This window comes from Carettochelys insculpta, chromosome 11 (assembly GCF_033958435.1).
Source record: "Carettochelys insculpta isolate YL-2023 chromosome 11, ASM3395843v1, whole genome shotgun sequence".
Classification (NCBI taxonomy): Eukaryota; Metazoa; Chordata; order Testudines; family Carettochelyidae; genus Carettochelys; species Carettochelys insculpta.
The window spans coordinates 22,980,704-22,997,375 of record NC_134147.1 but is presented as its reverse complement, the minus strand read 5'-3'; the positions used below and the strand labels follow the sequence as shown (position 1 = coordinate 22,997,375).

At 41.6% G+C, this 16,672-nt stretch overlaps 1 protein-coding gene across 1 annotated transcript in view; it reads right to left on the bottom strand.

Annotated features, from left to right (window-relative positions):
* Window positions 1-16,672, bottom strand: part of CACNA2D3 (calcium voltage-gated channel auxiliary subunit alpha2delta 3) — a 710,484-nt gene that overhangs the window by 212,863 nt on the left and 480,949 nt on the right. The window contains exon 13 of the mRNA XM_075005060.1: window positions 13,091-13,224. Within this exon, the coding sequence (XP_074861161.1) occupies window positions 13,091-13,224 (134 nt within the window). The remainder of the gene's footprint in view (window positions 1-13,090; window positions 13,225-16,672) is intronic.

The window sequence follows — 16,672 nt, the reverse complement described above, 5'->3', positions numbered from 1 at the left end:
GGGCAAGCAATGCTACTGTAAGAACACAGCTTTATCTCTTATGATGACCCTCACACCTGGGCAGAGCTTTTCATAAAAGCATGCAAAAGCATTTTTCCACATCCATTATAACTCATTTTTGCCATGATACTTAAAAAAAATTGACATATTAGGCTGCTGGTATGCACAGACCACTGCCTATCATGCTGTCAAATACAATCTGCATTCTGCACATTCTGAATAACCGTACACTAGCAAAAATAATTATAATAGTAATCTGTTTCAATGGAAATAAAGTACTGTAATATTTATAGTCTGTGCCAGAGTTATAATGACTGTGGGGCAAGAAGTGAAGTGTCACAGCATGTTCCACATGTTTTTAACGCTGTTTCTAAAGGCTCTAGAGGCTATTAAATTTAATGAAGCCATCTGCTATGAAATAGAGGTCCAACCATAATCAGTTTTTTCAATGCCATATAATACAGATGGCATTCCATGTTCACATCCCCAGCAGGATATTTCATGTTGCTCTTTAAGTGCAGGGTTTTGTTTTGCTTTTTTGTTTTGGTTTGATGTTGGTAGCATCTTTCTGATCTGTGGTAGTTTATTGTGCATATACTGTACATACAGTGATGCATATGAAAAGTGTTAACTCATTAAAACAAATATTGCCATCTCCTTACAACTTTTTTTCTAGCAGCTCTAACAACCAGTAATTATATCTTTCAGTAATACTCTGTGGCTAATGCAGTCACTGAAAATGCCCCTAATAGCATAACTTCCAGCACTAAAACTGGAGCAAAAGCAAACATGTGATTTATTAAACATAAAGGGTTTCACTTCAAGTGTTGAAAGGTTTTGTGTGTGCATGTACATGTACAGTGTATGCATAATATATTGGTTTACATCCCTTAAAAATTGCAATTCTGTTGCACGCTGTCAGGGATATTGCACATCGGTTCTTATTCTCAATGGCCATATTCACATTAGTTCATACCAGATTTTGCTTCTCTAACATGCTCCTATTTGATTCTCAGGTTCTCAATTTATCTGTTTATTGGGCCATGCTACCCTTGTGCATGCTCTGTGTGATCTGGGGCTCTAAACTCTCATTTAAGTGGCAAAGCATTCCTTGCACTGATTAGCACCCAACTGCCAAGCGTAAGTAATTCAAGCTGTGCATTAGCTTACAAAAAGGAACATATTCTATTAATGATATTTTGAGCTGCACCTAAAAGATAATGTGTATGCATGAACTCCATTCATTTGGAGAAGTTTATACATTTATAATCTTGAGCATTCATTATATTTTGTGAATTGATACATAGGATCTTATTGGATTTAACACAATTAATGTCATTACCAGTAATTCATTTACTTTAGATAGAGCACTAAAGCTAAGGGATTAGAATTGTTGAGTGGGAAACTGGCATGTTTAATAATGATGATTAGAATTTTTGGGTCAGACAACTCTCAAAAGCTCTGGGGGCAAGCTTTGTGCCTGTGTAGAGCTGTAGGGTGTGGGAGATGAGGATGCTGTGGAAGTGCCTGAGTGCTCTTTCACCCAAAGGCTGAGACCCATGCATGGGGAGCCTGTTCTGACTTGAGATCCAAGGGGTACACTTTGGGTATCTACCAGTGATGAGATTCAAATCCTGTTGAATAAGTCTAAAAGCTCCCATTAAAATTAGGATCCAGGATCAAATTCAATCCAGCAAATTTGGAGTGAGCTGGCACAATTCTCACTGGAGTTTCTGAGAGAGGATCTGAGATAGCAACCCTCTCTTCTGAAGGACATTGAATTGCTAGATTCTAAGGGACACTGACTTGGGAAGTGTATTCCATAAGGATGTAAGTATTGGATTTATATCTTGTAAGTACACATGTAGTTTCAGAAAGGTTAGTGTTAGTGTGTAGTCTTAAAGTGCTACAGGACTGCTTTTTTGTTTTGTGAAGACTATAGGTAGTTGATTGATTTTTCCTTAATTTTGTTGTTTTATTCAATCTTAGTAGTCAAGCAGGGGATCTATAGGAATTATACACTATAGCTGTGTCTACACTTACCAAAAACCTTGAAATAGCCATGCTGATGGCCAGGTTGAAAAATACCACTGAGGTGCTGAAATGCATATTCAGCGCCTCATTAGCATGCCGCTGGCCACAGCGCTTTGAAATTGCTGCGTTTTGCTCCCATGCGGCTCGTCTACATGGGGGTCTTTTTCAAAAGCACCCCACCAACATCGAAATCCCCTTATTCCTATGAATATGAGCTCATAGGAATAAGGGGATTTTGATGTTGGTGGCGTAATTTCAAAAATTACCCCTATGTAGACGAGCCGCACAGGAGCAAAATGCAGCAATTTCAAAGCGCTGTGGCCAGCGGCATGCTAATGAGGCGCTGAATATGCATTTCAGCACCTCAGTAGTATTCTTTGATCTGGCCATTAGCATGGCGATTTCAAAGTTTGTGGTTAGTGTAGACATAGCTTATGAGAGGTTAGCTTTAGCATTCTTCTTTTTCTTTTTTTAAACATTTAGGTAGATGTTAGTATGTAGAGATTTCCCAATATGTATTTCAATACGTGTGAATATATCAGACTTTCCAGTTTGGCTATTTTAACAGCAAGAGGACCAGCGTACCGATTTGAAAGATGGCATTTATCTTGTGTTGAATCAGCACGTGCCAAAATACAATGGCCTGGATAGACTTGTTGTCTTGTTTATTGTAAAATAGAGGCAGGAGTCACTAAAAGTCATCAGGTGGCAGTTATTAGGGTTTTAAGTGCAGAAGCCAGAAGCCTCACTTCATGAGGCTGTGAAGTAACATCTTATGCATATTCAAAGAGGTACCTTAGCTTAATCACCAATCAGATGTGTTTACCCTCATACCCTTAGAATCTTAGAATACAGAAGCCTGATTTTGATGCTGGGACATTGGGTCAAAATGATGAAAAGAGGCCTATAATGCCTCATGGCCAACTGCATGAGAGAAGAATTCTCCAAAGGCTTCTCTAAGTCTGCTCTAACATTTTGCTTCTCTCTTAGGCTACAGGGACAGTCTCTACATAAAAGAATAAATGCACACAAATCAGATATCAGAAATGGAAATATACAAAAACCTGTAGGAGAGCACTTCAATCTCCCAGGCCACACAGTAGCAGACTTAAAAGTAGCTGTCCTACAGCAAAAAAATTTCAGGACCAGACTCCAAAGAGAAATTTCTGAGCTACAATTCATCTGCAAATTCGATGCCCTCAGCTCAGGCTTAAACAAAGACTGTGAATGGCTGGCTAAATACAAAAGCAGCTTTACCTCCCTTGGTGTTCACACCTCCAGATCAACTGCTGGTAGTAAGCCTCACCCCTGCTGACTGAGCGAACCTTGTTACCCCCACCCTTGCTCTGGCTTTTTTATACCTGGCCCTGCAGATTTCCAAGACCAGCATCTGATGAAGTGAGTCTGTACTCACGAAAGCTCATGCTCAAAACTTTTCTGTTAGTCTATAAGGTGCCACAGGACCCTTTGTTGCAGTTACACTACAGTGATATGTCAACAGAAGTCACTGTCGGAAGAGATTTTCCGACAAAACTGTTGACAGAGTGCAGCCGCACACAAAAGCCAATTGGAAAGGTACTTCTTTCTGTTGACAGAGTGGCTGGACTACCCGGCTGCTCTCTCAACAAAACAGGAACCCAGAAGCACAGCAGACAGAGCTGCCCATTGTTGTGGCTGTCCTGTCTGTCAAGAGAAGCTCCCCCACCCCCACCTCTCTGAGCTGCCACACAGCTTTTTTGCAAACAGAATCTGTCAGCAGCAGCATTATTCCTTGTGGCTGAGTCAGAACACTGCTAGTGACAGTGCTGGGTTTTTTTGACAAACTGTCGACAAAACGCATTTTTTGTGTGGATGTTCCACCAGTTTTGTCAACAAAACCAGGGTTTGGCAGGCAAAATTCAGTAATGTAACTGTAGCCTTACTAATACAAGTCTTTTTTTAAATTTTAAAGTTTCCTCCGCTATAATTCTCTCTCTCACCACCAGCAGAGTGGAGCTGGTACTTCAACTCTTTGGGTTCGCAGAAGGCAGTGTGAGTATGGTGTTATACTAGGCATATGTGTGATTCTATACTCAAACTGTATTTATGTAACTAACCAGGACAATCTAATATGCATACAATCATTATCTCATACATTTGATTGTGTGAACGTCCATTACTTACGGTAATAAACTTGTGCTGCTATGACATAGTCCACAGCAGACATGAGATTACTGCAGGTCTCGAGACCTACCTCCAGACGCAGAGCTCTTTAAGCTCTCAATAACTGTAGTCCGGAGTGGTGGACAAGTCTAGAGATTCTTAGGTCAAATTGGCGAGCCCTTACCCAAATTGATATTCCTGCCCAAATGCTTAACTTTGGACAACAGTAGCAGGAAAGTGTGTTTTTCCCTTGAAAGGAAACATTTGCCTGAGATAATTTGTACTGGAGTAACAGGATTATTGTTCGAGATGGAAAAGTAGCTATCTGGTGCACCCTAAAGAACCAGAGGGTCCAGAAAATAGAGAGCCAGTAATAGAGACTCTCCTCTTACGGTAACAAAGGTTTGTAAGAGCTGTCCCAGGGTTCTGGGAGAAGGTCAGAGATGGAAGTACCTGCAGGATTGTTATTGGGAAGATTGGATTATAAAGGACTTTAGTCCCCAAGAAAACATGCAGGGTTGGACTGGCCCCATCCTCTATAATAAGCCATGCACCAGTTTATCAAAGAATCACATGATACTTAAGGGCAGCAAAAAGTAAAGCTATGTAATGAAGCTACCACAGTAAAATACAATAGAATGGTGGATGGGACCACTACAAAAAGTGTGGGACCAAAAAAAATCGTGAAATCAATTTTCATAAATTATAGTTTGTGTTAAAATTCTCCCTTCTTACATCTTTATGGCCGTGTCTACACTAGCCCCAAACTTCGAAATGGCCATGCAAATGGCCATTTCAAAGTTTACTCATGAAGCACTGAAATACATATTCAGCGCTTCATTAGCATGCGGGCAGCCGTGGCACTTCGAAATTGATGCGCCTCATGGCTTGTCCCAATGGGGCTCCTTTTCGAAAGGACCCCGCCTACTTCAAAGTCCCCTTATTCCTATGAGCAGATGGGAATAAGGGGACTTCGAAGTAGGCAGGGTCCTTTCAAAAAGGAGCCCCGTTGGGATGAGTCGCGCGGCAGCAAGGCGTGTCAATTTCGAAGTGCCGCAGCCGCCCGCATGCTAATGAAGCGCTAAATATGTATTTCAGTGCTTCATTAGTAAACTTTGAAATGGTCATTTGCATGGCCATTTCGAAGTTTGGGGCTAGTGTAGACATGGTATAAGTGGTATTTACTGGCATTCACTAATGAAGTCTTTTCTAATATTCACTTGCTGTGATCACACAAGCTCTTTCCACACTTGCTATGAAACAATTTAGAGGGATGCCACACCAACATACATAACCTTAATTAAAATGATGGGCCCTGGGCACCTTTTACTGTGATAAAATACTAATTACACCCACTTATGACAATAGCACAATTAACTCATCCCATAAAAGTTATTTGATGATATCTCTGGGAATAGAATCTAGTTGAAAGAGGATAAGATTTAATTTTTATTCCTTCATAAAAGCTCGTTCATACAATGAGAGCAAAAGGAAATTGAATAGCATGTAGTTAATAAAATCTCAACTTAAATTCTTGGAAAGAAAAGATGTAATGAAAGCATTAGCTCTAATGTAACTTATGCTGTATCCATGTGTGTTACATAGGGCCTTGTGTATTTCGCATTTCTGGTGTTGTTGGAATTGCCACAGAATTTACCCTTTTCCTTAGAAATCGTATTCAGAACCTCAGCTCCCATTACTTGAAAAAATTGTTTCAAGCCTAATGGTTGGAGAGGTAGCCTTGAAAATATGAACTGATTGTAAAGCCTGCTGGATTCTGAAGAGAACCAGAAACCATAGTTCTGAGGATTTAACTAGACTTGTCAGTGAGCATCTAGCACAAATCAACTGACTATGAATTAAAACATCTTAAACAATTGTAACTTTAAATGAAGACCAGTGATGGGCACCTGTGGCCCACCCCTTCCCACAGCTCCTATTGGTTAGTAGTGATGCAGTGTGGCCACTAAGAACTGCACAGAGGGAGTAGCCGGGGGGAGGGGCAGATCTTGCCTGTAGACACACCAGGTCAGCAAAATGTCTCATGTTGCACCAGTGGATTACCCTGATGGGAACCTTTTTTTCTTAGTTCTATTTAATCCAAGGGTTACATTTAATTCAGTTCCCTCACTCATTCCTGCTACTCATAGGGAAATGTGATGCTGAACTAGGCTATCCAAAGGCATCAAATGCACCCACAAACAGAGCAAATACCATAAAAAAGCGTAAATGAATTTTATGCCACTGATTATTTTAATTTCTACATTATAGCTCCGTGTGTCACCAGGAAGCAGTAGGAAGAATGTGAAAGAAGATAAAACCGTGGAAGAATTTAAAGTAGTGGTTCTCAAACTGTGGGTCACAAACTCATTTTCCCAGGATCCCCAGGGCCAGCATTAGATATGCTGGGACCCAGGGCTGAAAAGCCGAAGCTCCATCACTACCTAGTGTGGTGGTGCTCTGAATGTGACCCCCTCCTCTGGCATCCTGTAGTAACTGTGTTGTAAAAAGGGAGTCCCTGAGTAAAGAAGTTTGAGAACCTTGATTTAGAACATACAAAGATTTTGTCATACAGGGATCAAATTACCCCTACTGGTAGTGACTCAAGTCAGTTCCTTTTCTCCACAGGCTGCCATCTTACGCTGCAGACTCTACAGTACAGTAAAGAGTTTTCACCTTTATGTATTCAGAAGACAATGTGAGTTGACCTCAACCAAAGCCTGAGCCTGCAGATAGCCTGAATCTACAGCCTGAAAGAATTTAACTGCCCCATTAATCCAGAGCCCTTCTTACCCATACACAGAATATACAGCACCACTGGGTCTTAATGTCCACTTTCCTGACTCTTTTGATCTTTGTTCTGTGGCTCTGCTTCCTTGGGAGAGGAGCTAGTTAAACTAAAAGTGGAAAAGCCTGCCAGACCTCTTAGCACAGTGGTTCCCAAACTTTTCAGCATCACGTCCCCTTTCTGATTTTTGAGAAACACTCACACCTGTCGTCTTTATCATCATCCAACACCCCTTTTAACAAAAAATTCAATTTGTAATTTAAAATTTAAATAAATACAAAAACTTGGTATAAAATTTTATTTAAACTTAAGAATAAGCACAAATAGTTTTTCTTGGCCCAAAAATTTAATAGGGCAGTGGTCTATTCTTTTTACACCCCAGATCACTTTTTAAATGTCAGGGAAAGCCCCATGACCCCACCCCTTTCTTGAGGCTCCGCGCTCTGTGTTCCCCTCATGTCCATCATTTGCTGTCCCCAGCCCTTACTCACTCTCACTGGATTGAGACAGGAGGCACGGGCTCTGGGGTGGGAGTGAGGGAATTGAGTGTGGGAAGGGGTGAAAGGTGCAAGCTCTGGGAGGGAATTTGGGTGCAGGAAGATGTGGAGAAGGGGCTGCTGGCTCAGGAAGGGGGCTCCAGGCTGGAGAGTGTTGGGGTCAGGTGCAGTGCTCGGATGCTGAGCAAACCACAGGCTTGTAGATGTGGGGGTGCAGGAGTTCAGGTTGGTGTGTATGAGGGTATCAGGGTAGTGGAATCAGAGTATGACGGGCTCAGGACGCAGATCTGCAGTGTGTGGATTGTGAAGTAGTGCTGTAGCAGAAGACTGGGGATATGAGAGGCTCAGGACAAAGGATTCTGGTGTGTGACAGCTCAGGACCAAGGTGTGTGGGGGGATGCAGGGGTGTGATGATGCTTGTGGCTAAATGGGGGCTTGGCCCTGATTGTGGGTTGGTTGACGAGGTTCGTTTTAAATAAAATACGTCCAACAAACATTTCAGCATTGTCTTTATGGGAGGGACAGGGAACTTGCATTTGTGGGGGGCTGGGCAAAGACAGGGGAAATCTCAGCTGGTACCTGGAAGTCCTGCTGCTGTGCACCAAGTCTGGGGTCTCAGGAAGCACGTGTGCTGCTTCCCCTGCCCAAACAGCCAGCGCGTCTCCTGAAAAGCCGGGTCTGTTGCCCGCCAGTGACTTCCATCCACCTGGCTGCTTTCTTGCATGGAGGCCAGGGCAGGGGGAAGTCCTGGGTACACACCCGCTCCAACTGCTCAGGCAGTGCACCCTGCTCCTTGCTTCCCATGGCAGCTGCATGTTGCCTGAGCAGTTGGAGCTGGCACAGATCCGGGACTCCCACTCCCTCCCCGCCCCCTGTGCAGGAAGGCCACAGATGGAGAGAACTCACCAGTAGGGAACAGACCCAGCTTTTCAGGAAACACGCCAGATGCTTGGGGAGGAGAAGCAGCATGCACGCTTCCTCGGATGCCGGCTCTGGCATGCAGCTGTGGGACCTTCCCTCCCCACACTGCAGGAAGACAGCGCTACCTCCATTTTTGCAAGAGGTAATGCCAGTGTGGGATTTTTCTTGGGGCGGAGGGGATTGATGAGGGGCTGAGTCACCGCAGCCCCCTGTCCTGGAATTTCTTCATGCCCTGCCCCCAGGGGAGCACACCCCCAGTTTCAGAACCTATGTCTTAGCAGAATCTGTGAAAGAGCCATTCAAGTGGTTAATGAAGCCACCAAAAGCATTTGCCAGCCCCTGTCAGTGTCTGAATTTTCCACAGGACCTTAGTTTAAAATTTGTTTTAAAGCTATGTAATAAGGTGTTACTGAAGATGATAAAATCAAATCTCTACACAATCATTGTATCCTCCTCAGCTGCCATTGGACATAGCGCACCAATTTAATAGTACAGCGTAGGACACCATAAATCCTAAGAATGGTTCTGCACTGATCTCAGTGTGGTCTTAACCCTGTAGTTATTCTAAATGCCAGTCGTGTTCTCTTTTTCCACTGGTAAAAGAGAAGAGACACTCATACCATGCAGAGCTGCATAAGCTCCTGTGAGGGGCATCTCATTTTGGCATCTAGAAGGTTTGAATACTAATGTAGAGATGGAGCCTGGCTTGTGAGCAAAGAACAGGTGAATGTTGTTACTCCCCTCTCCCAGCAACAGCTCATTTCAGCATTTGATCTGTATTGTTCAAAATGAGTTTACTTTGCTACATTGATATGATGGCTAGAATTGAACAACAACAAAAAAGCTAGAACTCCGATATAAGAACTCTTCAGGTTATTTGTCATTTGTCCCTAATTGCAAGCTTAAAAAGACCTATTAATCATCTATTAACGTGATTAATAATCAGTGACACAAACTGTAAATGTTTCTGAAAATGAAAAATACTCTTCACATACACAGATGACACTATGGTACATGCATAGTGTCACATCATTGCTATTGTATGATGAATTTCTGCCTGACTAGTGCACCTCTCACCTCACTGTACAAAAAGAAAGATGGTGGGATATTTATGTAAACATTATCAAACATTCTCAATATGCCTCACACTACCTCTAGCCGCAATCTCAGGGAGCCCTTTCCTTAGCAGGAAGATCTGAGTTACATCAATGGTTGCCAGCAGTGTCAGTGGATCATCAGAAGTTTCTATGTTTCTGTTCTGAATTGAGCTGTGTTAAACAATTATCTGAACCACAGCTTTTATGGGGGGGGGGCAGAAGCGGGGCGGGGCGGGAACTGTAGACAGAACATTACACTCCCCCATATTTGCAGAGAAAGAAAACGTTCACCATGAAAACTGACCTTGCGGCCTTGACTGTGGATTTAACAGAGGGTGAAATTTGGCCAGTCTCACTTACCAATATTCACAAAGTGAAAACTGAGGGACCAGACCTAGGCTAGCTTTTTTTCATACCACAGGTAGTTTGGGAGGCCATCACTGGGCCTCTCTGTTTCTTGTGCTGACAATTTGTGCCTAGTTTCATTCTCAATGTAAGGACGGATCTTTATGTCTTATTACGTAGGGCCTTTGGGACCATTCCTTCAGTCGGCAACCACTGGGGTGTCAGGAGGCCCCATCACACCTCATTTCCTAAGCCATGTCCACTAGCACAGACCAGTTGTACTTACACATAGAATAATCAAAATGTACATGTGAAAGGGACCTGAAGGGGGCCACACTGCCCCATGAGGCAAGGTTAAGTACACCTACACCAGTGTTTTGCAAACTTGATTCTGTGGACCACCTGTGTTTCAAGAGAACTCCAGAGGGTCCACAGCCCCCATTGATCAACACTTCCCCCTCTCCCTTAATTTCTTCCTTTTCCCTGATTAAGGCAGACTCCCTACCTACCTTGGTTTTGTGCAGCTCCAGGAGGCAGGCACCACATCTCAGCAGTCTCTAGGTGAACAGGCACCAAGGAAGGCTCCTGGCATTGACCCTGCTTGAGTGCCAGCTCCACAGCTCCTATTGGCCAGGAGTTGCAACCAATGCAAGCTGCAGGGATGGCACCAGTCCATGTGCCTAGGGGCCATAGGGATCTGATGGCCACTTCTAGAAGCCATGGTAAGTACTGCCAGGACCCCAAAACTACCTTCAAGACTTCAACCTCCTGCCCCATCCTGGAGTCCCCTCAACCTCTGCACTCCAACCCTCAGCCCAGAGTCCCCTCCCAAACTATCCTAGAGTCTACATTCTCACAAACACCCTAATCCTGGGCTTCAAACCTGAGCTTATTTTTCAGCACTCCAAACCCCTCTTCCCCAGCTTCACCCCAGAGACCACACGCACAGCTGGAGCCCTCAGCTTTCCACACCAGCACCAGCCCACTGAAAGTTAGTGAAGGTGGGGGAGAGTGAGGGACAGAGGGAGAAGGGATGGAGCAAGAAGAGATGAAGCCTCTGAGAAGGGATAGGACAGGGCCTCAGCCAAGGGGCAGGGCAGAATCCCTGAAAATGTTTACATTAAAATGAGTGTCCTAAAGTGGATAAAGTTTGAGAACAACTGACCTAGACCATCCCTGAGAAGTATTTAGTGGATCTTAAAAATCCGTATTGTTCTGAAGTAGATATAGTATTTACTCCCTCATGCTGTATTTAGCTGGGATTATAAAAACAGATGGAGATTTGGAAGGATTAGATTATTACCCATACGTGTCAATAAACATCTATTTATCCATATACACACAAACCAATGAAAAAAAAAATTTACACCAGTACTCTACACACAGGCAAAGGAAGAAAAATGCTGCTTGAAAACACATGACTATTTGATTCAAGGCTATTTACTATTTATGTTTTGAAATGTTGATATTTTGTGGTTTAACTGTTATAAATAAGAATCCACCAAATTTGCAGCGATGAAAATTGTGTTGCAGGCTACAAAATCTGGTGTCTCTATGAAATCTGATTTTTTGTATACTTTTATCCCATTCAGTACTATTGGGTAAAAATACACAGACATATACAGCATTTCTCATACTAAGGGTCCTGACCCAAAAGAGAGTCGCATACCTCTTGCATTGGGGTCACAATATTGCCACCCTTATTTCTGCACTGCCTTCAGAACTGCATGGATAGAGAGCAGCAGCTACTGGCTGGCTTGTGTTGCAACAAAACAAACTATTTATCCAGAGGATGAGAAAGAGAATTGACCTCTTAGACATTACTGACAGGGAGCTTTCACTCAAAGGCATCAGAAATATGAAGATAAAAAAAAGAGTTTTGGCTGAAATGTAAAACAAGATGTACTGACCACTTATAAGATAGTGGGAGGGGTGGGGAGAGAAGGAAAAATGCATGAGAATGAAAATAAAGGCTTTAGATTCCAACAGCCCTCTCCCCATTTCAGAAGATGCCTTGAAGCAGGAAACTTTGAGGTTTCTACAAACTTTTTTACCTCTCTCATTCTAACAGTTCAGTGAAGAAAAGGAGTAGGAGGAGTGCTGATCAGTTATGCTCTAATCTAAAGCACTAATGTGGTAAAACAGGAAACAAGTTGATTACATGCAAAACAATATTTCTGAGTAGGCCTATTTTGTTTCTCTTTTGTAAATATGGATGTTCACATTTGTGTTAATATTATTCTATACAAGACCACAATTGACATAAAAGAGGAAGAGTTAATTGAACCACAACCCAAAATAAAACAGTGCCTTCAATTATTTTGCTTGTACTTTATGATGATTTTACTTGAAACTTGCTGAAGGCTGAACAGTTTGGCAAAGTTTAAAGCTTTCCCCCCTTCTCCTTTTAAAAAGGTGACAGGCGAAAGCTAACCTGATAGAGAGTTTTCTCATTTTGGAAAGTTCGCATGAGGGTTGAAAAACAGTTAAATTAAATGAACAGCTTTGCAGCTGCTGATCTGTGATTTCTACTCATCAGAGCCAATATTTGTAACCATTTCACACTAAATTAAGAACATTTGCTACAACTCTTGTGATATACAGTGCTTCTACAATATGTTACTCCTAATTAGGTAAATGAGGAAAAGAAATAAAAAAAGCGTAAGCAAGCCATTGAAAGCAAATAGAATGTCTCTTCTTCTGGGTCAGACACGACTTGCATTAAATCTAACATTCCTCCAGGGCTGAACCTCAAAATGACACCTCAGCAAGGTAACCAAGCCACCTACAACTCAGAATAAAAACATCTGTCTTATTTTAATATGTAATATCTACATTTTCAATATTTTTCAATTGAAAATATGTTAATAGTCAGTCAATAACTTACCTTTGTGAATATTAATGACTACTACAAAGATCTCATTTAATGTAGTTTACAGTTAAATTTACATTCATGTAAAGGCATTTGGAAAATGGTGCTTACTGCAAGCAATGAATAATCTTGTGTTACTGGCCACGTCTGACAACCAAACTGCACATTTTATGATTATAAAGGCAACAGTGACTGTTACTGCATTTGTAAGCACTTACTAATTGCTATGCTGGAATTAATAAATTCATACTTTATAAAACTTAACCCCATATAGTGACAGCCAAAGGGTGGAATGATGTACAACTGGTATTGATAATCAGAACAGCAGGTTTAAATATAATTCCTGATCTTCTACTGTGAAGATGCATTTAAATGCTTTCTCATGCAGACTTACAGTGCTGTCAATATATGCTTCAGTCCATACCACATCATGTTCTTGATCAATCACCTTTGGTCGGCTAAGAACATGGAGATATTCCATGACATTCTCCTGCACATCAGCTAATGTAGAGATCTGTGTGAAAAACCCTGTGAAAACATACAGATCCCAAATTATGAGGCTGACAGATTAAATTAAGGAAGACTCCAACAATACATATGAGGTATGTTATGTCTGCTGTGTTTTCTGTTAATTATCTCCAAAGGAGAAATAAGAAAAGACCATCTTTGATGAGCAACAGCTTTGGTGTGTCAGCCTTGAACAGCTCAGTTCTTGAGACTGTTATACACCATTGCTCACCTTGTCATAAGCCGCTGGTTCCCGGAGAGTTTTGCTGTTTTGTGGTAAGGTAGAGGTTATGGGATTTGTTTTTCACTGTGTATATAGAAATTACAATTATATTCACTCTTTAAGACATTCTATTAAACCATCCAAAATTCATCTAGTTTCAGGCGTCAGTTTACAGAAGTTACCTGGGGTTCCATCCACTGCATTTGAACTGCCACAGATTAAAGTTTTTTGTGCCCCTGTGAAGCTGACCCGTGAGGTTTAAAAAAAGAGCAGTGGTACTCCACTCCAGATCTGTCCACACTCACAATCTTGTGCAGTATGAAACGTGAATAAACTCCCAATACTGTAACACATTCTTAACAAATAAGAGGGGCCAATGAGAATAGATTCGGTATCATTTGGATAGGTAATCACAAATTTTTTAAATCTTGAAACTGGATCTCTGAAGGGCGTTTCCTGGCGGCAGTGAAATGGGGAAGGTAATGGCCACCTACACTATCATCAGTTTTTTTCCCTCTAAGTGCTCAAATATCCTTAAATTTCTTTGCTCTGCCATACCCATTTCGTCCAAATATAACAAAGGCCTGGTGAAACTCCAAGGCCACAGTCCTATCCAGACTACTGCATGAGTTTGCTCAAATGTACCCTCACCGACACTACTACAACTTGATCTCCATTCAGCACCAACACTCTTCTGTACTACAGGAGAACTGATGCCTAATGGACAACAAAGAAGCTTTACCACTACTCCTGACCTTTGCCGGGTTGGAGCACCAGACTACAAATGGTAACAGGCAGCTGGAAACAACTTTTGAGCTGTTTTTATTAGAAAGGGACAAATTAGACTGGATAAAACAGACCAAAATCTTCCATCAAACTTCCAGGTGGAACTTTTTGACTTATCAGAAAGCTTGATTAACTTTTTTTCTTCCTCATTTTTGTGGACTATGCTGCTTTCTAATTCCATCCAGCATCAGAAGTACAAAGTCTGAGTTTTCTAGTAAGTACCAACATAAAAGTTCATGGCTATGTGTAGCATCGTGCTTATAGTGGGGCTTTGGAAGTTATGACATCTTGGCTTCCTTTGTAATTGTAGATATGATATAGTGCTTCCATCTCTAATGTGGTTTCATTTATGCTATCTACCTCACAGGGTTGTTCTGAAGCTAAAGTGAGTTACACTTATAAAGAATTTTAAGATCCTTAGAACTGCAGTACTTGTCAATTAAATGTGCAAATTTTTGGATTTTTATTTGACAGAACACACACTTTCATACCTTTCAAGATTTTTATACATTTCTATCATTAATACGTGCAAGATCAAATTATTGCAAGCTTTTTCATCTATGTCTCTTGATTATTATTATGTTATAGCCCTCCGGAGATTATAAATATAATGCATGTGAGGCTCCCTCCTGCATATATTAAATAACCCAAAGGAGTAAAAGATTACGCCAGTTCCCAAAGGTATATGGGATAATAGTACCCCATAAGAGTCTGATAAGGATGACTACATTAAAGGGTCCCAGAGGGTTAGCTGTGTTAGTCTGTAGCTTCACAAAAAGCAAGCAGTCCTGTAGTATCTAAATAACTAAGAAGTGTATTAGGTCATGAGTTTTCAGTTATTTTTATAAGTGGGTCTTAACCATGAAAGCTCATGACCAAATAAATAAATTTGTTAGTCTTTAAGTTGCTACAGGACTGCGTGGCTTTTTGTACTTTAAAGGGTGTTAAATATTCAGACACCATGCGACACCATGATAGAGTGCTATAGATGCTTCCGCTGAGAAAAATCAGTGACTCAGACTACTTCAGCTATCTATAAAAAGACGTTTCACCTTAGTGATGGATACAAAAAACCACCTCCTTCCACATAAAGTCCTTACACAGCCAGCGAGAATTGCAGAACCTGCACTTGATAGAGGTGCACAGTCTGGTCAACCATAGAAATGACTTATGGGAAAAGGAATATGGAACCAGCCAAAGCCAAAGCATGCTATTTAACCAGTTGCTAGGCAGTGGAAGAATACATTGCCCTCTGAAATGGGGAGGTATATGTCCTTGAACCAAAACTGTGCACTACTCCAAACGTCTCCATTTCATCTCTTTTGTATAAAGCTTATTGAGAAGCAATCCTATCTCAGGTTCGGTCTATTTTTGTGGTTCATCTTCATTCATTCTCTTTCAACGTTTGCTCAGTTATGTCAGTTTTGAGGACTGCAATTGATTTGGTAATTCTGTCTCTTTTCTGTTCATTTTTACACGAAACAATCTCACCCTGGGCCAATCCTGTTTTCCTGGCACAACCAAACTCTTATATTGCTTTAAGTTATGACAAGAAGCAGCTGAATACTGAATTTGGTGGTCCTGGCTGTTACCATTTATGAAAAGTTCTTGATCAGACAACAAGCTCCCTAAAATGTATAGTATATATAAAAAAAGCTGCAATAAAAATAATTTAAAGCTTTAGTGCCTACAGGTCCGCTCAGTGATACTTCTTGTTCAACCACTCAGACATGTAAGCTTAGTTATAATTCTCAGGAGATGATGCTGTCCAGTTCTTGTTTACAATGTCACCTGAAAGTAAATGTATGCATTCACATTGTACTGTTGTAGTGAGACATTTGTGGCCAGATATACTAAACATTGATATGCCTTACTGTGTTTCAGCAACCATATCAGAGGATGTATGTCCATGGTGATGACAGGTTCTGCTCAACAAGAATTAAAAGCAGTGTGGACCGGCATATGCTCACCTTCATCAGCTGAGCCACATGCCAGCAGTAGGCTGACTTTCTGTTTTGTTGGTCTGGGTTCTGTAGTTTCTGTATCAGTGTTCCTCTCCTAAGACATCTGAAAGCAAGCGCCAAACATCATCCTGCTCTGATTTTGGATGGCACTTCAGATGCTTAAACTTGAGGTTGAGTGCGGTAGCTACTTTAAGAAATCTCATCGTGGTACCTTCTTTGCATTTTGTCAAATCTGCCATAAATGTAGTAGTAAAACAAATATGTGATTGGTCGGGATCTGAAACGGCTATCGTGAAATACAGGCAGGTAAAACAGAGCAGAAGAGATACAATAAGCACCACAGGAGTTCAGTCACAAATTAACACTTTTTTTTATTTTAACGAGTTTCTTCAGCACAGATGTATGCCACCTGGAATGGTGGCTGATACATGAAAGGGCAGACAAATGTTTAGCATATCTGGCACAGCGGGGCGAACAGCCACTGCAGGCCCCACTG